Source organism: Accipiter gentilis, chromosome 7 (assembly GCF_929443795.1).
Source record: "Accipiter gentilis chromosome 7, bAccGen1.1, whole genome shotgun sequence".
In the NCBI taxonomy this organism is placed as follows: Eukaryota; Metazoa; Chordata; class Aves; order Accipitriformes; family Accipitridae; genus Astur; species Astur gentilis.
Genome location: NC_064886.1, coordinates 23,665,850 through 23,690,342, shown reverse-complemented (window position 1 = coordinate 23,690,342; position 24,493 = coordinate 23,665,850). Strand labels below are relative to the sequence as shown.

Genomic DNA, 24,493 nt, shown 5'->3' with positions numbered 1-24,493 from the left:
CTTGCCAGTTAAATTATTACAAGTGACAGACATTGCTTTTCAAATACTTGTAAGATTCACTCCTCTGTAGCATAGTAACAGTACTAAATCACCCACAAAGTTGTAAAGTACAGATGATTCCTGCCTCTAATATTTTGATCTAATTAAAATACTAGTTTAGCTGCAACCATGTATTTCTGAACTTCTGTACTGGAAGTTTCCTTTGGAATTAGTACTCAAAGTGAAGGCAGAAAACAAGCAAATTACAATGTATGATCACTACCTGACTGTGTGTTTCCTTCCAGAAGAACAAATGTCTAAGGCACAGTAGCCATGGGCAGACTGTCTTACCTGTGCTCTCTCTTCATCAAATTCCAGGCAGCCCATACCATCCAGTCTCTGTAGATCTATCCAGCCTTTCCAGATTACACAGACACCATTGAGAATCATAGGTGCCTTCAAGTACACCTGAAATAAAAACAAAACACATGCTATGAATTTGAAATCATTTACACACATGCCTGCACAATGAAAATACTGATGCAGGAAGCTTCTGTGTGTATTCTTAGAAGAACATCCAAACCAGCTGGTAACATGAGACTCCACTTAACAGCTTCTCCTGCCTCCTTTCCAAGAACTCATTTTAATCAAGTGAGTGCTGTAACTTTTGCCTACTGTACTGGATGGAATAAATTTAAGCTGTGTTCTCATTTTATAAACTGGCATGCACGAGGATTTGGTTAAAATTCTGTTACTGCTTTCAGTTAAAGTAACTGCTTTTCTTGTCAGCTTACCTTTGTGTCACAAAGTGGCATGCTGCCAGACAGGGAGGATGCTTTACAGTACATTTAAATGGTTAAATGAACACATGCTTTGCTAGTCCCAAGAAGCACTGTATTTCACCCCAATACATGAGCTCTTTCAACAAAGAACAAGCACGGGTTTCAGCCCTCCTCAAATTTACAAAGTCAGGGTTTAGTAAAATACACTATATATACACACCATGCTAAAATTAAGAAAGTCTTCCTGTGTCTATTCTAGCCCTTTGTGAAAGGCTTTTCAAAAGAAGCAACACCAGACGATCAAAACCCATCTACAGCACCAATGTGCACAATGTCTTGAGCTGCAGCAAGGAATAATGCATGAGCTTAAGGCCCTACATCTAGATAATGGTAGATGATACATTCATTTAAAGCAGAAGTATTTCCCCTTCTGAAGACCAGAGATTAATCTCCACACAGGAAATTTAAAAAGAAGCAAATACAACACTAAATGAGTTTGACACCTTGTATTTAATGACATCAGCCTTAAAAAAAACCAAAACAAGCCACAGCAGAATAACCTAAATTGTAAAGAAAAATCCACCTTCAGTAGTTATTTCAGCCCATTTGGCAAGTCAAAACCCCTCATGGAACCGAAGAAGTTTGTCTATGTTGAATCACCAGAGAGGCAAACCACCTGTGCAGGCCAGCACCCACTTCAGATTTAAAGACTGCCTAGACATTGAAAATCCTACTGAGCCGTTTCAGTCTTCAGGAGTGGCCTAGCTAGGTAGCGGAATTTTCACACAGCACCTCCTCTAATAGTTCTAAATTCATCCTCTGACAAACCAGCAAAGTATAATTGATGTTTAGCACTATAGCACATTTCAAAGTACCCCAACTGGGCCTACTTGCTCAGTTCCACACTTACCAGCTAAGGTCACTCAAGCAGAAGACGAAAGGGCTTAGGGATACAAGAGGTACAGAAGGAAGGTAAGCCTTCCTTATGCAAAGGCTGGCCTGGTAAAATTAAGCACTGAACAACATGAAAGGCAATCCATGAGTGGAAGAAAGGCAACAATTAACTGACAAAGAAGTAACGTTATTTGCCAAAGAAAATACACATTTGATCCCTGAGCTCGATTTTTACAAGTTATCACACTGCAGTATGAAGTGACATACTCTAGAAGTTTTAAATTAGTACAATATGCAGTAGCTCAATAATGAAGAAATAAAGGCTAGTTCAAGCATGTATCTTCTTTGTTATCAGCTCTCCTACTGCAGGGTCTCCACTGAGAAGAGCACAGACTGGTTTTCTGTCCTTGGATTCACAGACTAGCTATGCAAGCCATCACACCTATGTCTTCCGTGATGACAGCACACTATGCAGGGTGCAGGTCTACCAGCCAACAGCCTTTGCGAGCAGAGGCGTCAGAATCAGCATGAGTGAGAGGTGGACTACCAGGAAACCACCTCCCACAACCCTCATTTCAAGAGTAATCATTTCAAACATACGAAATACAACATTACTCCCTTTCAGCACAGCCTTCACTCGTTCATCTCACAAGAAATAAATGAAGTACGCACCATCAGTTTAATAGATGTGTTTAATTAGCTTCGAAGTGAAAGACAATTAAAGAGGCTATTAGAATCAAAAGTCATTCTCTTGTAAGAAGAATGCAGAATAATTCAAAAGGAAAAACTAAAAGGCAGCAAAACCTAAATATGGGTCTGAAAAGGCAAAACAGTCTGTATGCTAATGCTAGTTACTTTTTGCAGAAGCAAACAAGCATTTTGCTGATTTTCATTTAGGGTTTACCTTTCACCTAGCCTCCCCTATCCTTCTGGCCCACAACAAAAGCCTGGGACATCAAAAGTCACATAGGACTTCCCACAGATGACAAAATGTAGCTTTTCAAGTTGTCCAGAAGGAGAGTAATTTTTGTTTCGTTTCTTTGACAATGAATATTATGCTGCCACTAACCGCCTCCTTTCAGCAGCTGTTCAAATGCCTTGGTTACTGCAGTTGCTACTGCATTATATGCAAACTTCATGGCTCGGGGCGAACAGTAGGTAGCTCAGATGTAGCTGCTGAGGGCTCAGTCCTTCAAATGCAATGCCTTGCACATCACCTGGAAGCCTGAGCAGTGCTGGAAATTCTGTGAAAGTCTTCAGAAGTCAAAGGGGAAAAAGGAAACATGTTGACAGAGCCAATGTGATTACTGATGTCTACTATCTGCCCTAAGCACACTGACCAACAGCTGAGCTGCTGACAAAGCATCTTGTGAACCACTGGCATGCAGCCTGACCTTTTCAGATAAAGTACTCTGCCTTTGCTCCTGAATCAGAGCCCTTAAAGCCTTACACCACCGGATTCAGTAGGTCTTTGAAACTCAGATAATAAACATATTTCACCTCTGAAAGTATGAATTCCTTAGCAAGATATTTGAGTTTTGAAATTACTATATAATCATTCAAATTTTGTATAATTCGTATTGAAACCACATGCGCTTATGCAGGAACTTTTCTCTCATTAGAGCACACAATAAAGCATACTGGTGCTTTTTCCTTTACTTTAGAGAAAGGAATTTAGACTCCTTTTCCCCTCTCCTTTTTCTGGAGAACACAAACCACGTAAGACTGTAGCCAAAACCGTTTAACCACCTATTTCCTTCTCTTCAGATAAAGCCAAGCTGGTTCCGTTTCAATTTCCGAACTTAACAGAATTAATAAATTACTGCTCTTGTCTATGAGCACATGATCTATTAAGGCACCTCAAAATCCAGCACACAGTTGTCTTTTAAAAACTTTCAGAAAGTTGCCTTAAGACAGTCACAGTAAGAGAGCAAAGGCAAAAGCCACATTATTTCTATAACGACCCCAACTTCTCCCCTTACTACTACTGAACTATACAACTTGATTAAAAGTAGATGTAAGTATGTCTTTGTTAGAATAACTCTTTCAAGGTTTTGTTGCTAACCCCAGATTACCTGCATTTATTAAATTTTATAAATCCTCCCCACACGTCTGGGTGCTTTTCATAATAATACCTGGGAGTCAGTCATGTAAAACTCAAGACACTTAGGTGAAAAGCACTAGGGAGCAGTAGGAAGAAGAAGGGGCTGGTAGTCAGGCAATTACCAATTCATGAACAATTCATGTTCAGTAGATTAATTTAATGCCACATAAAGAAACATCATTATAGGGACATACAAGAGGAAAAGATATATTACACAGCTGCCTCCTTTCAGAGTACAGTCCATCCTATAAACCAAACAAGGTATGGCTTTTCTGACAGTGACAGTAGACGATTGTATAACTAAGTTAAGCATTACTATACGCACATTTAAGGAGTAGAATAAGTTCTCCCTCATTTTGCACCCTCGTTTTCCACACACCGGCACAAAGCTAATTAGTTTGTTAGATTTTGAGACCTAGGTAAACTGTCAAATACTGAAATATGCAATTTTTCCTAGCTTATACCACCTGAATTTTTGTTCAGGTGGCTGTTATACAAAAGTTTAATTTCACCTCAAACTACACGTTCCATTTCAAATTCCTACTACAAATCAAAGTAGCATTAGAATTTTTTAAACAAGAAAAGCAGACATGTTACTTTTACATTGGAAACAGGCTGTCATTGTCAGAACAGATATTCAGCTTGCTGACTGAACAATCACCAAGGGTAAACACTCTTATCTCCTGACAGATTATCTGGATGGAGGATGAACAGCACCACAAACACATGTAAACTTGAGAGTGTGCTGCATGAATATGTCAGGCTCTAAGTTGCTGGGCTGTGCTTGTGCTTTCTCTGCCTACCAGCTGGCTTGATCTCAAAGACCTGTGCCACACCTTCAACATATTGTGTATATCACCTTCCTTTTTGTACCCTTTCAACTAATCCGTTATTTTCTTCTCATCTGCATTTAAATGAGCAACCCTGTCATCCAACTAACTGGGAATTAGCTTCGTTGTTAAAAATAGGCAGGGACGTGGCTCCTGTAACCCCATTCGTTCATATTTTAAAAACCAAACTTGATTTGAATATAGTGAAGCAGACAGAGGACAATTCTCAATGACTTTAAAAAAAAAGCTGCTTTACTTGAGCACAAGACGCAAAACCTCAGTTTCACATCCTATTTTAGTCCTCTAGTAAATCCTTATCTCACAACACCAGGGCATTTAACTGATGTGCTATAGATATGCTATCTGCATGCTCCATCCACACATCCTGCAGTTACAGAAAATGTTCCTTCTCCCTAAAGCAACCAAGCCATTTCCTCCCCCAGAGATTGCACACAGTTCTCACCACCCACTGACTAATGAATCAGCACGCTCACAACAGCCACTGATGAGACCAGCTTCACCCCCCCAGGAAACACCAGTCCCCAGTGAAGTGGTGCAGTCCCCTCCCTTCTGTTTTCATTTTCCCAGCACACTGGAGCAAAACGCATTCTTTCAGAAGAGGCTCAGTTCTGACTCACCGTCTGCCTCATCACACACGCGCATCTGCCCATTCATAACTGCTCACACAAGCTGGCTCTCTTGGTTGAGCCAAGTACGTATGTCCCGGTTTTGATCCCACCTTCCCCTGAATCATACCCCACTTTAAATATTTAAACAGCAGTCTCCCCACTAACTTCATATATGAAACACTGACCACTAAGAAAGAAACAGCTTTAAACATTTACTTCGAGAAAGATGCTAAATCCGTTAAGGCTAACCTCATCATTTCAGCTTCTCTTAATGTGGTCTGTATATACTGCTGAGTAAAAGGAGACTACCTATTCAAAATGTTCAAATAGGAAATCATGTATTCATCTGTTTCCTTTAACAGAAATCTTAAAGGAGTATATATACATTTTCATAAAGAAAACGTGGTGATCTTGCCATTTCTTGCCTGAAGAGTGAAGTTGATTCAGTCCTCTGCCTCCCCAAATACCAATACTCACTTTCATATCATAATCAAAGAAGGGTCACTAGCCTGGGTTTCAAAAAAGGGGGCAGAGCCTGAGAGAGGAAACAATCTATGAAATGCAAAAACAAACAAACAACAACAACAACAGCAAAAAAAAGAAAAAAGCTTTTCTAAAACTTTCCAACATAACTTAAACACTAAAATTCTCAATTATTTGGGGAACAAAACAGAATAGTACCTTCATTAGTGTAACAACAACTGAAGTTACAGCAAAAACTGACAACTCCACACAAGGCTTCAGACTACACTTTTAGATATTGGTCACTCGTATTTTAAAATAAACTAATGAAAACCAACCAAGTCCTGGACAGACTTTACAACATTTATCAGACTTTCTAAGTTCAGTTCTCAAACAAAACCCTTTTAACATAGTTTTAACTGGGAATGAAACAGTAAATAGAAACAGTTGAAAAGAATCCCATTTAGAAAGTCACTAAGAGTGAAACAGATTTTTTAGTGTTTTTAATCTTAGAACAATAGACACATTACAAATCATAAGAGCTCAAGAATCCAACAAATTTAGACCAATCCTTCTGTCTCATGCCTCAAAGTGTATTATTATTCTTCCTTTAAACACAAAATGTTTTCCAAGCTATTTTGAAAGCTACATCTTGAAACAGCTTCCACTAAATGAAAATGAGGTTTTGTTAAAATTTAAACCTTATACTGTTCTGTAAAAACGCAAAGGAAGCGATACTTCCTGACAAAACAAGAGTCTTTCCTAAACAGTTGTACACGGATGACCCAGCTGTGGCTTTCAAGATGAATACAGCTCTAAGTTTCTCAAAGGTGGCACCTATGTCACAACCATACCACACCACCGACAACAGCCTTTCCTTGCTGGTTCACGAGCGGCTGCCGAGGTGGGACTGACTGCCGGCACCGCACTGGCCAGAGTGGGAGGGCTGCCCAGGCACAGCACAGCAGGCAGGCACAGCAGACCCCGCAGCACCCAGCACCAACACTTCCCTGCCTGCAACCTGTTCCTACAGCTCCTCCTTCTTGTGATCACCCAAAGACATTTCACACTTGCCACTTTAAAATAATTTGAAAAGAGGCTGGTAAGATCAGGAATGACCAGGCCTGTTGCAGTGCACGAGATATTCTTTGCAAAAAGCCCACTTCAACTTCTTAGTTTTCTTCTTTCCTCTATGTTACCTACACATTCCGTAATGCCCACCCAAAACCCCAAACACTAAGAGACCAATAAACAACCGCCCAGGCATTAGTTTTTACAGAACACAAGAAGAATTTTTTGAAAGAATGTTTAACACTCAAAATGAAATAGCGTTACTCTATTTCATCAGCTATGACAAAGGTCGATTCCTCAAGCAAAACCAGAAATATTAACAAAACAGTACACTTGCTAAGAGTCTCAATCTAGACTGTTATGCTTAGGGCGGGGCAGGAGAAAGTAAAAGTTCTAAATGCAATCTTTCATACCACAATGTTTTAAATTACAAAAAGCAGCAGAAATACAAATTCACCGACTGCGAGGAACAAAATATCTTTAAGAAAAGAATTTGCTGAAATACAAAATATCCCATGAATTGCTAACAGCCTGTACTAGAACTTTAATAGCAACAAGTAAAAACAGCTGAGCACAAGGCCAACTAATTTTAACTATTATTTGCAGGGGTTTGGTGTATATAAGCAGTTAAAATTGTTGTTGAAGATTTTAAACCCCTGGATTTTCCCCCCTTTAGAGCAATATATCCCTGGTTCATTCTGCTTCTGCATACTTCTGCTTAAAGTCCATTAATGAAGTTGCAACCATGATTTCATTTTTCAGATTTTTAATTTAGTCTGACCCTTACCAAAATACTGTACCTGCCAGACTCAGGAGTCAGAAGAATACAATTTATTTTTTAAAAAAAATCTAAGTTTTAGGCTCTTAGATGCATTTCCCACCCCCTCCATGGAAACCTACAAATTTATACAATGCTACTGTCAAAGGTGATTCAAGATACAGCTTGAAATATTAGCTTAAGGCATTTCACAGCCAAGAAAAAAAAAAAAATCTCAAAAAACTTCTGCAGTAAGTTCCATTCAAGAACAACAACACAAAAATCTATTTTAGCTCTCTAATTACGGTAGAAGGTGTTTGGATAACAAGTGATAGCATTCTCTTGATGTATTCCCCGAGGAAAGAATGCACTCCAATTCACAACCAGAAAACCATCTCAGAAATTACTTGCTACAATTTTCAACTTCATAGCAAAACCTGGTGGTCTGGTATTATGTACTTCGGCCAATTTTTAAGTAGGCCTATACAAGTCACCTGTTTTTATTACAAATATAACTAAAGTTTCCAAAAATGCCCATCTAGATAAAACTTGGATGCAACACAATCCATTTTTACAATTCTACGTAGTAAATATATCCATACATGGGCTCATTAAAAGTGTCTTCACAAGTTGTATCAGAGCTGTGACAAAACCTCTCTCAACACGCTTTCTGTATTACTGAAATATTGCAATGATGGTTTTTGGTTTGGTTTCTAAAACATCAAAAAAAGATCAGCAGTTCCTCACTTTACTGGAGAGACACAATTTACAAGTCATTTTTAGAAAACCTGGTATTTTTATGGTTTTTTGCTTGTTAGTTTTATTCTGCATAGTTAGCTCAACTACGTAATTGTGACTCCTTTTCCAAAGCAGATCAATGTTTCATTAAATTATGCAGGTTACTATATTAGTTAACTAAAAAAAACAAGTCTATAACTAAGAACGGATATGAAGTGTTAAGGATGTCAGAGCAAATGTGATTAAAATCTGTGGAGACTACAGCATTTTATTGCTCAATTAAGATCACTGGTCAGTACTTATGCTTAGAAGCTAGCAGGAAAAAAACCCTACTAAAATGCTACTGCACAGAAACTGTACTCATCATTAAATATCAAGTCTCCAGGCACAGTTCATCATTCCAAAATACTGTAATTGATGGACTAAGCAGGAAACATACACTACACTTGACCAAACCCACCAAAAAAATCCCCAATACAAAGCAAAAAGTAGGTGGCAGCTTATTTTCACAGTGTCACTACAAAAAGGTCTAATGCTTCCTAACATAAAATGCATCTCATGCTCAGACTCACTCCATTTGCCTTCAAAAAGACAAAACCAACCACATAGATGGAACTGAGAATCAACAAAAATGCAATGAGCAGAATATAAGGATAATCTGAAAGGCAAATACATGCTAGGGTTTTCCCCTGTGATACTTTACAGAGTCTTTTATCAGTACATCTTTACCGCTCAATTCTACATGAGAAAGATGGCTGGATTTCAAATCTACTCTCCCGAAATGCCATGCACTAAAAAAGACCCAATTTCTCTTGCAATGTTTAAAAAGAATAATGTTTTTGCAGCAAAATATTGCTAGGAGACTGCTGCTGTTTTGCTGCTGCAAGTACACGTGCATGTAACCGACAAATGCTTATGCTCACAAAACCAGTTAACTAACAGGGACACACACTGTTTTCTGCCACGTTGACAGAAGATATTTTCCAGACGGAAATTTCAAAATTGGTTGGGAAATTAATTCTTTTCAAGCTTTCAGAAAATAGCATAGCAAAAAGCAGTTATAACAAGAAATTCCAATAGAGGGTTAGAAAGAGAGGTTTATCTAAAACACAGCATTTAGACACCATGCTACCTGTGTGCAAATAAATAGCCTATTAAACCTGTATTTTTGAACTGAAAATTTGAAACATGTCATGCAAGTATACTCAACTAGAAGATAACCTGACTTTGACAACATGGGCAAGCAACTAATAAAAACCATCCAGGAACTGACTCAAGCAGGAGAGGGGCAAGAAAGGTTGCCTCTTATGCCCTTCGGCTTTCATTATGTTCTTGAACACTTTGACAGCCTCACCCTTCCCCCTTAGGCAGGACTCCAGGACTCAAGTCTGGAAAAACTGCGTGAACATTCATTCAACCAGCAAGTAGTGCTGCATCAAGCCTTAAAATAATGCAAGTTAATGATTTTTTTTGTCTTTTGTCTACCATAACAACTATGTAGCTTTCATAATCCAACAAAATTTCACAGTCTCATAATTATTCTGTAGAAAACTATCAGCTTCTGCAGAGAAACATCATTAGTAATGGCTGGGAATTTTCTTTAACAGAGTAATTAACACTTTCAGATATATATTTAATAACAAGTTCTCCAAACAGCAAAATCCTGAAGAAAATGAACACAGTTATAAAGATAGCAAATAATATAAATACAGCTTTGGTTAGCCAAAATCCAACAAGAATTCTCCCAGCACAAGACCAGGAAAGGACAGAACCAACACTGTATGGACCCACAGGAGAGGGGAATGGACTTAAACTCTTATGCACTATTTATTTTTATTACCTATAAACCACTTGCTGATTCATCTTCTTGAAGTTCAGAACATTTATAGCTGACATGAGCTACACTTCCTCGAAAGTCTGATTTTCAAGTTCTAGGTATCAGAATACAGCTTAAAAAAAATTTCATACTACTTCTCTGAATGCTTTTTCAGGAAAGTACCATCCCGTATGTTTCACATACAGTCTGTTTTAAGACCTTTCAAAGTGATTAGAAACATCAGCTTTCTGGTTTGCTATAACTAAAGTCCTCATAGTTTTCTGCAGTGAAAACCCACCAGGCTACCCAGTTGCGCAATCACATTGCAGGGTACTGTACCCTGATTCCCTTGGGTGGAGGCATCTGGACATGAAATGCCCACTGCCCCTCTACCCAAGTGAAAATGCTTGCCCTCAATATATTTAAAAAAATAAAGAAAATCAGAGAAGCATGAAAGCTTTATAAAGAAATCCCCAAACGCTCTTTAGTAGCATGAGAAAAATACACTACTGTAGATGTTTTACTTTGTCTAGATGCCTTCCTGCCTTAGTTTTCCTATTCTTAAGCATTCTTTAGGCTTGTATTAGTTTTCCAAAAAGTCCAACATTGCCTTTACCGAAGAGTGTAAGTTCTTCCCCTTTTCTAATCTTTTTTTTTTTTAAAAAAAAGGAATACATTGGCTGAAGAGAAGCTAAAAATTTCTTCTTGTCACCTCCAACCTGTTTCGTCAAACAATGCTGGCTACTCCTCAACTGCTGTCAAGAGATACTTCATCTGGAACACTTGACAGGGGCTTTTATGTCCTGAGCTGTTTTCTGCCCTAAATTTCAGACCTAAAAGTATTTGAAATATGACAGACAACACTATGTCCTCAGTCACTGTATTTCGATAGACAATTGAAAGCTTAATGACCCTTACTGTAAAAATTATGTCAGGTTTAAGAACTCCCTTCTGTCACCTTCCATAGGTTTTATGTTCTATATTTATACTGAGATGAACAGATAAAACAACTTGCATACCCAGAAGTCCCACAACGTAGAGCTGCTGCCTGCAACAAAGCAAACTATCTTACGTACAGAAAAGAAGGCAGAAGCTCTACACAGACTCAAGTAGCCACAATTTGGATCTCATATACAAGTCTAGATATTGCTGTAACAGAAAAGATACAGACTTTCTGCTTAGACAAAAGCTCTGCAGCATCAGCTATTCCCCCCAAAATGATCCTTTCATTAGCACTCATCTTCTTGGAATAGCAGTCTTGTGTAAGAGTGCTTGTTTTTTCTCCGTATTGTCACAGTACATATTTCACCAGGCCAACTTGTTAAACATCAAATATGCAATTATGCAAGCTAATTAGCTCATTTAGTTACTCGTGCTTTGGACAATAAAGCTTGAGGAAACATTTCAGTAACTTTCAGAAAAGTGACAGTTTCTTGTAGCAAATGTTTCATCACCTTACTGAATTTCTTTTTTTTAATTTTTTTAGTATGAAGTATTAAGTGATTTTCATGAAGAAACAGACATCCTCAACAGTGATGCTCTTACTTTTCTCATTCATTTATAAGAAGAGCAGAGAAGCATAATGTTAACAACTTTGCTTAGCAAGTGGAGACTGACAGGCAAACAAGAGGATTCAACAATCCAAATGTCTGGATTTCTTCCAGTATCTATGCTGCAGGGATCTCAAGTACTGCTTTTGTCTGCACAGCACTCATCTGCCCTTACATACGGCTGGTTCCCAAATGCAAAATTTAGCTTACTAACTCTGGTTCTGTTCCTCTTCTGGGAACTTTAGGATGATGGTATGAGTAAGTTTGAAGTCTTGACTATAGAACTCTAATGGGTGCATTTAGACCACTGGAAAAAGTTCAAGGTAATATATAAAATATGACTGAATAACTGCTTCTACAACATGTAATAAAAGATAATCAAAAGCAGGTTTACTGATGGCAGATCTTAAGTACTTAGGACCTACAGAAAGGGTTGATAGGTAGGCATCACAAACAGCACAACCATGCTGTAAGTACTGTTCATTAAGTATTGCTTCAAAATGGCATCATCACTGCATGAACTGTAATGCATGAAGAAGGCTGCGTGCAGTAACAAAAGTATTTGGCGTGAAAGGATTATAGGGAAAAGGCTGTGGATACGTGTCACATGAGAGATGCCTGGTGTGACTCATGCTCCAGTGGCTGAGGGCACCCTATGATAAATCACTCTTCAGGAACAACTGGCCAAATCTCAGCCAGTGGCTGCTTGCCAGCACAGGACAACGTGTGCCTAACAGGCTGCAAGCGCTGAAGATGCCTCTTCCCAAAATCCAAGTTCTTAACTGTTAATAGCATATGAACTGGATGCAGATAGAGGCATCTCCCAATTGTGAGGGAAAGTGAATAAGCAAACGTACACTATGACTACCTGGCTTCAAATGTGGTTTTGATTAAACAGTTCTCCTCCGTGCAACACCAGGTCATAATGAATAACACCTCAAAGTATCTATGCAAAACAAGAAAAAGTTTCACTCTCCTTTAAAGCAAAAATGGTATAGGAGCATAAGAAAAGAAATTACTTATCGGGGGGGAGGGGGACGACACCAAACTGAGCAGTCTCAGCTAAATAAAAGACTCTTAAGCACAAACACAGTAATAAAATCTAGAATCACAAGCATCTATAGAAAACTAGTGTTTTACCCAAACCATACAGACGATCCTGGATGAAACCTGATCAAGGGGACGACCCAGTAAAGTGGATTCTTCTCATTCACCAAGCCTTTGCAGGACTCCCACCACACAACTCCAAGAAAAAATTAAGCTGTTTAGCCAGGCTGGGTACAAACTGGATACACCACCAAACCCATTTATCTGCTGTCAGAATAACTGCACACTGACTTTCTTGTTTGGAGCTTACAGAAAAAGCCTGAGAAAGATAAATAAAAGCAACAACAGCGATGTGGGCTTCACCAGGGCAACACCACTTCCCTTGGCTGAAACAGGCAAAAGCTCCTCGAAGGGCCTGAGCACACAGACATTTCAGCAGCTGATGTGCCTTCACGAACCACCAGCTGCTCTTCACAGAACAATCTCTCCCAGTTACCACAATGTTTTGGGGTTGTGGGGTCATCAGGTAGACCCAAGTAGGAGGATGAACAGTTGTTTAAGAGTGCTCAGGAAAAGCACCAGCTCTGAGGACAGGCACCAGTCAGATCTTCCCTGCTCCACATTCCTGAAGTAAGCTGAAACTAAGTAAGAAGAGGAATTCTGTATCATTCTGCTAGCGCGAAGGGAGAGAACAGCAGACCCCAAAATATCATTACACTAATGCACCAGTGCATTAAGGGACTAGCTAAAAAATCAGTCAAGGCCTGTACAGAGCTATGCAATGAACCTCAGCTCTACTTCAGATCTGGAAGCAACAAGACTCTTCTGCAAGAGAAAGCGTTTATGAGCAGGACAACTCCTGGGAAACAAAATGTCCTCACCAGATGCCCTCACATATTAAGAGACAATCCACAAAGAATGCCAAGATACCCCTTAAAAGTTGACATTTGCTCGCTTTAACCAAGTTACATCGTACATGCCCATATGCCTCCGCCACATACAAATAGCTCCGTGAACTTTTGTTAAGTGATGCCCAACTCTTCAGGGGTGTAGCACTGTCTCCTGAAGCACTTTAAACAGAGACCTTCACAATAATTTGAAGCAGCATTAAAATACTACAGACAAATAAATGGATGAAGTCTTGATAACTGTTAAGAACACACGCATCTCATGGCTGAGACAGTCTGTCCTACAGGGTGGCACACGAGAGTGTGGTGTTTAATTAGTATTATGGTTCTAGCATACTGTTGTTTTTTTCCCTAAATCCCTAACATCAGACATCCTTTCCCACTGATTTGGAAAAAAATTAAACTCAAATCCTTTTTGTCCAGAGACTCAGTGGATTGCAGGGAACACATACAAGTAACTGCTAACTGTGAGAACATTTTAGATGGTGACAATGCAAAAACCCCAAATACTGCTGGAATGAAAATATAGGTACGTAAGGAGTATGGCTCTTTAGCACTACAGTCAGGGTACAATGAGAGCCGAAATTGTAAATCAGTTTCCCAGACACCCTTACCAATTTTTTAAAAGTAAGCATACCTGAAGAAAGCTGCTACTCCAACTTTGTTTGAATGACTTAATGTTTCATCTAAATTCTTCAGGAAGTGGTGGGGACCAAAGCAAGTAAAGAAAGTAAAGAAAGTAAAACTTCTGATTCAGTACAGGTTAGCACTGATATTCAGATATGTCTCATAAATTAAGCCTTCGCGTTCCAAGCAAATTCCACTGGGTCACTGTGATCCTACGTTTGACTGGAAACTGCATTTGCTCAGAAAATGGAGCAGCCAATACACCATCCCAATACTCTATGAAATTTTATTGCCAAAGTCAGAAAAGAAAAAGTTGATTTGGGGACAAGTCCTGTCTATCAAACATCTAGTGAGAAAAGAGGACAGAAGTGGAAAACTGCTACTGTTGGCTGCCATTTAAACATAGTTTTTATTCAAATACAGCACCTTTCTCATTACATTTCTGTAACTGCTGTAATGTCTGCAGCACAACAGAGATTTTCAGTTTTTTAGATTCATCCAAGCACTTAACATCAACTTAAAGCTAAATAAAATTTCCTAGTTACGACAAAAAAACTGCATGAGTAGACACTCAGCATCTTCAGGAAGAAAAATGAAGTCCAGTAATCTTTACTTACGGCTAGAACAATGCTAATGGTCTAATGAGTAGAAATCCTAGCTACATCAGACATGGCATACCAGGCACTCTGAATCAATTTAAATCATGTCTGATGTGCTTTCCTCCAGAGTTCCAGAGTTCATAGTGTATTATACTGAAATAAGCCTGTGTTGAAGACTCTGGTTTATGAGCAGCTGCCACCAAACAGCAGACAGGAAGTTAAGCTGCATTAAAAGGGAGATGGAAAATAGTATTATAAAGGGGAGGGGAAGTAAAAAAACTTCACACGTTTCATTGGTGTAGTGACTGGTATTTAAACAGTAAGAAACAATACCCGAGAACTAATGTTCTTTCAGGTAAGAAAGAGCAGAGCTATATAAACATCTTGAACAACAAATGAAAACTGGGAACATTTTGTCTTACAGTAAGTAGTATACAAAACAAACCATGCAAAGAAAGTTGATCACACAGTTCTTAACAAAACAAGGGGACTTTCAGTAAAATTAGATTTTTAAGAAGCACTGAAGTCCACACACAGAGTTCAGCCTGAACTTCATATGGTGTAAGTATAAAAGTGAAGCAAAAATTAAAGAACTTCATTAAGCACAAATAAAGCTAGACAAAATAATTAATGATACCAGAGAACCAAGGTGAAAATAAAGCTCTCCACTTCATTCCAGGGTTCAGTTATGTGAGATTTCAGGCAATATATTATACTACTACACTGTCTGTCTCTGACTTTCTTAACAATATCTATTCATTTATTCTTTTAAACAAACAAAAAGAACTGGACATTAGCTGACAACACAAAGTATCAGGTAGCCTTGGTATGATTCGGATATCCAGAAACAGGACATACACTGAATTTGACACACCCCACATCCCCACGATCACAATGAAATACAATGTTCTATCATTTTTACGATCTAGGGACCTGTTTTTAATGCTACTTTTTTCTTTTGCTATGACAAACCTGAAAAATTGCTCAAATACACAATTAAATTTGCTACAGGTCAAAGTCAGCACAGAATGTTAGAACTATCTGAAAAAAACCCACCCATTAAGCTTGAGTTTAAAATGAGTAGAAACATGAAGTAAACACTTAGCTATCCAATTCTTGAATGAATGAAGACAGGGCATCCACTAGAGGCCTACCCACCCATTGTGAACATCAGATGCATCAAATTAAAAGGCAAATTAAGCATATGAAAAACCCCTCAGTTAAGAAATACGAGAACTAAAAGCCTCAAGCCTATGAAGTAAATATTCACAGAATCCCGACTTTTGCATGGATTCACAAGGTTGTTGCTCTAGAAGTTAATCATTTAAGAAGCAATTCTAGCAGATACTGCATTGGTAGCTTTGTCAATCTGTGTACAAAACTGCTTAGTGACATATTTCAGCTCTGGAGAAACTATTTTGGGCCACCATTTGCTTAGCCAAGCACCAATGCAGAATTCCAGAATAAAAATATTCTAGTGTTGGTAAGTTTATCTACATTCTAGATCTCAAACTAATGCCTAAAATAATAATTAACTGACAGCTCCCCCCATAGCCTCTTTCTATTCATATAATTAAAAACATGCCTTGCTGGCTTAAATCCAGTGATGAACAAACACACATTATGCACTGCCTCAAGAATCAAAGCTCATAAAACAATGTTGCATAGAGCTACAAAAATCACATGGTATTAAGAGACTGTTGAAGCCTATGAAAGAAATTCTTAATAAAAGCAAACGACAAAAATCTATAGAGGACAAAATCTCAGACAATTCGTATGAAACACTTAACTGCTTCTGTTGATAACATGAGAAACACTCTCCAATTCTGCTTACTCCTCGTCTGAAGTTATGGGAGTGGCTTACTTTCAGACAAGTTTAATTCTACGCAGAGCAAGCCTGCACTCACGTGTGATTTACACTAGTGAAGTTTTATTACAATGATGAATTTGTCATTTGTTCATACTAGAGCATAACACTAATCCCATTTATTAGTTTGTCCACCTCTGGCCTCATTCAGATGAATTCTTCTAAATGTTTTAGTGAAGCACTCTAGAATTTACTGTAAACACAAATAAAACAGGGAGTGGCATTCACTAATGAGGCTCATATTCTGTTTTAATATACAGCATATCTACCACGCTCTTACATGATTAAGACAATGTAAACCAAAATGGATGAAGTAGTTCAGTACTTTAAGAATTCATTCAGAGAAAACAAAGTTAAAAAAATCATAGGAGTAAATAAAATTAGTTTTGAACTGGCTAGAAAGACTTCAGTCTTCTTACACATTACAAGAAAATTCCTCATTCAATTGTGAGCCAGAATCAATATTTTTCAATAAGAGCCAGATTCAATTCAGTTTCCTTAGTAAAGCAGTCAGTACCCAGCATAGCCAACTTCACTCCTTCTCCCCCAATTTGTCAAACTTCTGCAAGCCTCACAGGACTAAATGGAAAAGGAGTTTTTCCAAAAAAACTCGTTAACTTGAATTCCAAATACCATATCTGCCCTCAGGAATTTTTTTTTTCTTCCAATCAAGTTTTCCCACTATAGGAAGTATTCATCTTCCACCCAGCAGCATTTAAAAGACCTAATATGCCATTAAACCTGAATATGCTTCAGATATTTCCTCCAGCCTGGTAGGTTTGGTAGCACTAGCTGTTATTTGTAACAGCAATGTATAAAAAAAAAAAAATCTTAGGCAAAAGCAAGAATTTTGTAGTCTATTAAAATTTTTTGAAGTAAAAAATTATACAGAAATTAGCCTGAAACAGAAAGGCTATGGGGGCTTGAATGCTGGTTCAAACCTACTGAGGTCTGCAGAAAGTCTCCTATGGAATTCAGTGATCTTTGGATCAGTCCCAAATCATCTACAGTAGCATAGATAAGAGACAGCATCTGCATTTTAAAGGTATGTTTCTCCTGTAAAACAAAACCAGTTTTAAGTGATTTCAGTAACTTTATTCTGAAGAGACTAAGCAACACTTGTGACTCTAAATCTAATACAGCTTCACAGTAACCACCACTGTCATTAGGGAATTCTAGCTTTCGGTATCAGTCTATGGGACAATGACCTCAGGAAAAAAATATTCAGAAATCATTCAGAATTCTGAAAGGGATGCTGCTTCTATATTATAGCTTATGGTGAAACTGAGAAAAAAAGCTTCATTCCACTAAGCAGCACACTGAATGCTTGCTATATCAACTGGTAACCTAAGACCCAATGAAGCAACCTGTTCAAAGTGCAAATTTTCATTAATCTACCAGAATTCATTGGCCAAAGTCTAATTTCTGAACCATTTTAGAAGCACTGACTCAACACCAAATTTAAATTGTTCCCCAAAATTTTATCATAGCATGGCAGTAGAAATAAAGTTCTGTTCTTCAAAATAATAAAAAGCCACCAGTACTGCCCACGTTTCCCTCCAGAAATATTAACATGCTTTTAAACAAAGCGATACCAGATTTTATCCTACCAGCTTTCAGTTGTACTCACGTGACTACCTACACACACCGAGATGTGAAATATTAGTAATTTCGCATCACACATGCAGTCCATGCTAATTGACTTATAAGCACAACATAAAAATTGCTTTCAGTCACAACAATTTCCTTCTTACCTTGCCTCCTTCTCTTTCAAAGTCGACATATTCCCGAGTCGGTGTCTGTCGCTGCTCCCCCTGCCAGCTGGCCGGAAAAAACTGGAGAGACAGATTGGTTCCTGTGGCCACAAAAGCCTTTTAGAAAAATCAATACAAACAGGATCAGGGAGCAAGACATTACATAAATTATGCAGGCAGTCATTTATTTTTACATCAGTTTATGTCTTAAGCCAGGCAGCATAGAGAATACTTAAAGTCAAAAACATGCACTCATCATTTTTCTTAAGTATTAAGTTACAAACATCTGATTCCATTTTGACAACATTTGCCATTGGCTGCTTCAGATATAAAATACAACATGGAATCAATACTTCTTTCAAATCAGTTTTGCTGACATTAGAATCTGTCCTTTCAGTTCTGTCTGGATACCCTGCACCAACTTAGTACCTGCAACATTAAAAATTGCCCATGCTTTTTAAAGAGCTTGCACATCTCTAAAAGAAGTACTGCTGACGGAAAATGAACTCCTGAGACCTGTTACTAGGGACAACTTTTTTAGAAAGAAAAGGACTCCATTCCTTTCACAATCTGCTTGTACCTAGATAAACACTTATCTGAACGGAAATGTAAATATTCCTATTTTATCATCTACAGGCAAGCAGCATCAATATACAGCTCAACTAAACTTCACAGGACAAAAGTCCTCTTGCCACATTAAGACACCAGTGAAATCCAAATCAGCAGATGCTGTCAGTGAGAACAGGCAACCATAGGAATTCTCAGCTGCAGCCCTTTGTAAAAATCATTAAAGGGACTGACTTAACCATATTAGAAAAAGCATACACTGCTTTCAAGTAAATAATTTTCTATGGTTTCAAATGAAAATAAGATTCAGTTTTCTTTATAAACTCTGTATTTATTTGTATATCTTATCAACTCCAAGCCATGAAGAGTATGTCAATTTCTAGACATGAAATAAAAAATGATTTTTGCAAGTAGAAGCCAGATTCACAGTATTTATACCCTTCTCTGGTACAACCAAGTATGTCCTGTAAGCTTGCGAATACTCGAACATGCTCCCAGAATACAGCTCTACTCAAAATCCCAGGGTTAAATGTAATTTGGTGCAATCAAATAACTGTATGGATTACTGTGATCACTTAGATATAAATGGTCATTAATCCAGAATACAGTTTTCCTTAAAAGCTATAAAAATATTACTCTAACAGTTGGAATTTCCTGACAAGCAGATCCCTTTCAAGCAACGCAGAATTCAGCAACTTTATAGTATAACTGTACTGCTACCTATGACACAATAGCTCTACATGTTATTTAAGATAGTTCCGGTCATGTACTGCAACACTGTCTGTCACAGGATTAATACCTCCCATTCTGAAAGTAGAAGTGCTTTGTCTTGACTTTTTCCCCTCCGCCAAGGGAGACTAATACTCTGCAATCAGGTTCCATACCAGACGATGCTTAAAAGCAGATTTTTTAATTATTTTTTTTTTTAAATCTCCTGTTAAGCACATTCTCAATGTCATTAAAATTGATGAATCGGTCCTACTAATACTGGGGGGGATATTGTATTGGTACATTAATATTTGTTTGCCCTACAATACGCAAAGACAAACATTTCAATCAATGTAATAGAAGCTTCATTGAGGATACACTTGCACAAATAGGAAGCATCAAAACTGCGACGGCTGCAGACCATCACTATCAGGCTGACTAGCTTCTATTATCCCTTTATTTTCTAAGTGATTCTATTTAGAGACCAACAAAAACATTATACCTATCTCCAAATATTTCTAACTCGTAAGTCATCACCATTTAGTCTTTCCAAGAACAACCTTGTCACCTCTGAGCATCTTTAGCAAATACGCGTTTTATACTCCTTAATTTCTACACTTAAAACAAAATGCCAAGGAGCGAGATCTTTGAGTGTAAACCAGCTGACCACTGCAGCCCTCTGGACCACTCCAGTTTCTGCAGGCCCCAAGCATACTGGGTCAAAAGTACTGTACTTGCTTTCTGGGAAACCAAGGGAGACAGTGAAGTGCCCACACCTCCCTGCTTCCACCCCCCAACTTGTGCTAGAGGGCCATGAAAAACCATGGGAAAAATGTCAGAAAAAAGAAGAAAATTCAAGTACACAAATTCCCACATCCTCATGGAGTCATGCAGGCAACATTTAAACCATAGGCTATTTAAAAAGCTATGTAGATATTTATTCTCTGGATTTTTGAAGCCTGTTCCCTCCCTTTGAACAGATAAACCCATCCAATTAAAACACCCACATGCTTCTCAAATCAAAATCATAGGTCAATACTGAAAAACTCCAGAACAATCTTGCTAGTAACCACACAGGACTACACCGAATGCAACAATTTTCTTCTAGTAAAAGCAAATTAAAAAAAAAAAAAAAAAAAAAAAAACCACACCACTAGCTTGGTCTTAAACGTGAAACAATTTTTTTATACACAGCCTTTTTAAGCTCAGTCCAAAATGCTATCATACACATATGCTTCAAATTTTGCAGAAAGCTTATCAGGAGTACAAGGGTGATCTGACCCACATGTACACAATGTAAATACAAGTACCTTCCAAACAAATAGGTAGTTAGGAAGGCTCCCAAAACAAACTGAACATGTGAAGTTATTTTCAAGTTAACCCAAAATCTTATTTAGTATTTCACAGTTACTTTCTCCGTAATACTGGTAATTATTTTCTTTATTCAATCAAGAGTTATTTGACAGAAGTAACCAACAACCTACTGCCAGTTCTACATTAAATCCCTAAGCTGTTCTCTGGGTTTTTTTGCCTGCTTAAAAATACGCAAGGTCATTTGCAAAGGCTCCCTTTGGAGATAAAAGAATAAATCCTTGACGTCTGGAAAAACATTCAGAGCTAAAAAAAAGTAAAATTGCTAGCTCTTTTTAACATCAGTCATTACACATGCTACATTTCTAAATAAACCTGACTACTTGTGCCCTGGTCACAAAACAAAACCAGATGTTTCAGATCAAGAAATTTAGAGGCTGTTTTATAATTAAGCAGAAGTAAAAATACGTAGAACAGGCATCACTGGTTGCTTCCAAGGGATGAAGTTCTGGCAGAGAAAGACAGCAGCAGGCTTACAAGTACAAAGGTGAAACTACAGTGATTTCCCATTTATATAAATAACTGCATAGGCTGCATTAGAAAGCTAGTTTATAAGCTACTTTTTTTTTTTTTTTTTTAGGGAAGAACTCAGGTATACTATGCACTTTCACCTGTTCAGGAACTTCAAAGGCTAGCAACCTACGTTTTCCTTACCTACCCATTGTTTCCCTGGTGACTTTTTAAAGGAAGCAAACATGCACAATGAAAAATGAATGTAAAAAAACCCAGTAAAATTAAGAGACTGACTACAAGGGGCCTCTCACAAAATAATGTTACAGGTTCTAAGACCACAGGTAACGAGCAAGGATAAGATTCAGCTAAAATAAAGATATTCAGTAAAAGATAACCATGTATTTGAGTGTATATTCTTTTATTCACAAACACAAATGAGCAAGATCAGTTGCAGTAACTGGTATTCAATTATATTTGTTTGGATGTGCATAAGAGTAATTTCATTGTGCATAAGAATAATTTTATTTTGAACTGACTAGCAATATCAATACCATGTGAAATTAAAGAATTATCATAAACCGGACTTGGTGGAAGTAGGGGCTATTTTTTACAGGAAGGGAATTTTTACCTAGTCTTTCCTTGTATGCTGTAAATGAAAAAGAGGTTACTTCTGCATTTTAAGAACAGCAAAGAGTTACGGACTTAGCAACAGTACTCTGGGATACTGGTCCTATAGAAGGAACACATAGCAGAAATCAAACCAGGAAATAACTAGTCAGTTCTTGACTACTCCCAGCCATACTTCATCTCACTTCTTAATTCAGAAGAATAGTCTGTAGCTAACCTTAATGAATGAGAAAATAGGGCCGAGGTTGTGAGTTTCAAAGCCTAATTTTAAAAGCATTTGATTTAGTTCACAAACACATCAAACAGCTTATTTGAGACTTTTAGCTAGTGCCTTACGAACAAATTTTACTCACTTCTGAAAGCTACTGTTTCTGGAAGAAAAAAAAAAAAGGGAGGGAGGGAGGGAGAAAAAAAGTTGAATACTGAAATAAGCAGCTTACAATTGCAACACGTGCCCTGGAAAGGAAGTACAGCCAGTTCGCACTCGCGGGTGGCTCGGAGAGATTTTCCTCACCTACCTATCACCCCCCTTTAACCCGACGGCGCTTTTACTGCTCTAGCCAAGGCAGAGCCAGCTGACGCCTTATTGCGAAAAAGCACTATTCTTCGTGGGGAGAGAAGCGTTGCCTTTTAACGAAAGCCTCCTTTCCCTCGGCGGTTGAAAGGCGGCAGATGTAGGGGTTTTGGTTGGGTTTTTTTCCCCCCGAAGGAAAACTTTCCAGCACGGCGCGGCCACCCAGACCCGGCCGTGCACCGCGCACCGCCCGCTCCCGCCACACCCAGCGCCAAGCATTCTAGCTTAGTTACTTGGAAGCGTTCCTCCTCCTCCAAGGCTCCCCGAAACTTTTTACTTAATACAAAAGAAACGGGGGGTGGTGGCGAGCGAAGCGCGGAGGGGCCCGGTGCCGGCCGTTCCCCCGCCCGCGGCTGACAGGCGCCGGCGGCCGCCCCGGCCCGGTCCCGGCGGGCCCCGAGGGGAGCGCGGCGCCACTTACGATCTCGGAGCGGCCGTCGCGGCAGGCGTTCTGGAAGCGGGCCTGCCTCTCCTCGTGGGGCCGGTCCCTGAAGCCGGTGTATTTAATCTGCGGAGAACAGGGCGCGCAATCAGGAGGGGCCAATCCCGGCGATAAGGGGGCAGCGGAGTGCACAGACTGCGCCTCCCCGCGCCGCCCGGCCCGCCGCGGCTCGGCTCCCCCGCCGCGGCTGAGGCGTGAGGCGAAGCGCGGGGCTCCCCCCCGGCCCCTCCGCGGCCCGCGGAAACTTTCCCCGCGGCGAGCGGGCGGAGGGGAGGAGGGAGGGAGTGAGAGAGGGAGGGAGGGAGGGAAGGGGGGGGCCTCGCCGCCGCCTCACCTCGCACTCGCGGCTCAGCTTCCTGAAGAACTCCTCGTTCTCGAACTTGCTCCGCTGGTCGGGGACAACCCGCGGCATGGTGGTGGGGCCGCCGCCGCCGGCTGCCCTCCCTCCCGCCCCGCGCTGTCCCAGCCCCAGCGCTCGCCTCGCCCTTTGTTAGCCCCCGCCGGCGGCGGGGCCCCCCTCCCCCCCCCGCCTCCACCCTCCTCCCCCCCCCCCCCCTCCTTCTCCCCCCCCCCCCCAGTGCCGCGCGCGCAGAGCAGCAGCAGCAGCAGCAGCCGCCGCCGCCGGAGCTCGCGCCGCCGCCGCGCGCTGCCCGTTCCCGCCCCCCCACCCCCTTCCCTCCCTCCCTCCCTCCCTCTCTCTCCGACTTCCTCCCCGGCTCGTAAACTCCGGCCGAACAGCCGCACCATTCACAACTCCGCCGCCGCCGCGCATGCGCCGCGGGGGCTCGCGCGCCTCCCTCCGAGGCGGGAAGCGGGGTGGGGTGGCGGGGGGGGTGGTGGTGGTGGTGGGGTGTGAGTCAGTGTCCCCCCACCCGGGCGTTGACTCACCCCTAAGGGCTGAGGAGAGCGGGGTCGCCGCCGCCACCCCCCCCCCCCCCCCCCCGCGTTAACGCGGCTCGTCTCGATGGTTTCCGGCTTCCTGCTTCGAGGGGAGCAGGCTCAGCCCTGCCGCGGGCGAGCAGAGGCCGCCCCCCGCCGCCCCGCGGGCGATGGGGAGCTATCTCCTCACGGCGGGGACTCGGCGGTCCCTGCCGGGCCGCCCCCTGCACCTGCTCCCGCCGTCCCGCTCGCGTGGGGAGAAGGGAGAGGTGGCCGCGTCGTGGCCTCCTCCCCCCCACCCCCAGCCCGCGGGCGGTGGCGGTGAGGAGGGGGCAGGTAGGGAGGGACGGTGCTGGCGTCGCGCCGGCCTCTGGCTCCCCTCACGGTCAGAGGGGGCTGACCCCGGCCCGGGAGCCAAGTGTAAAGGCCTGGCTTAGCCCAAAGGATGGTCCCAGAAC

General features: G+C 40.6%; 1 protein-coding gene across 2 annotated transcripts in view; it reads right to left on the bottom strand.

Moving 5' to 3' along the window:
• CBFB (core-binding factor subunit beta) overlaps positions 1 to 23,639 on the bottom strand; it is a 44,353-nt gene extending 20,714 nt beyond the window's left edge. For both annotated transcript variants that reach the window (XM_049804394.1, XM_049804395.1), the window contains exons 1-4: positions 23,491 to 23,639; positions 23,136 to 23,222; positions 18,415 to 18,531; positions 331 to 447 (exon numbers count right to left, since the gene is read on the bottom strand). In XM_049804394.1, coding sequence (XP_049660351.1) covers positions 331 to 447; positions 18,415 to 18,531; positions 23,136 to 23,222; positions 23,491 to 23,568 — 399 coding nt within the window. In that variant the 5' untranslated portion in view covers positions 23,569 to 23,639. The remainder of the gene's footprint in view (positions 1 to 330; positions 448 to 18,414; positions 18,532 to 23,135; positions 23,223 to 23,490) is intronic.
• Positions 23,640 to 24,493: the final 854 nt, after the last annotated feature.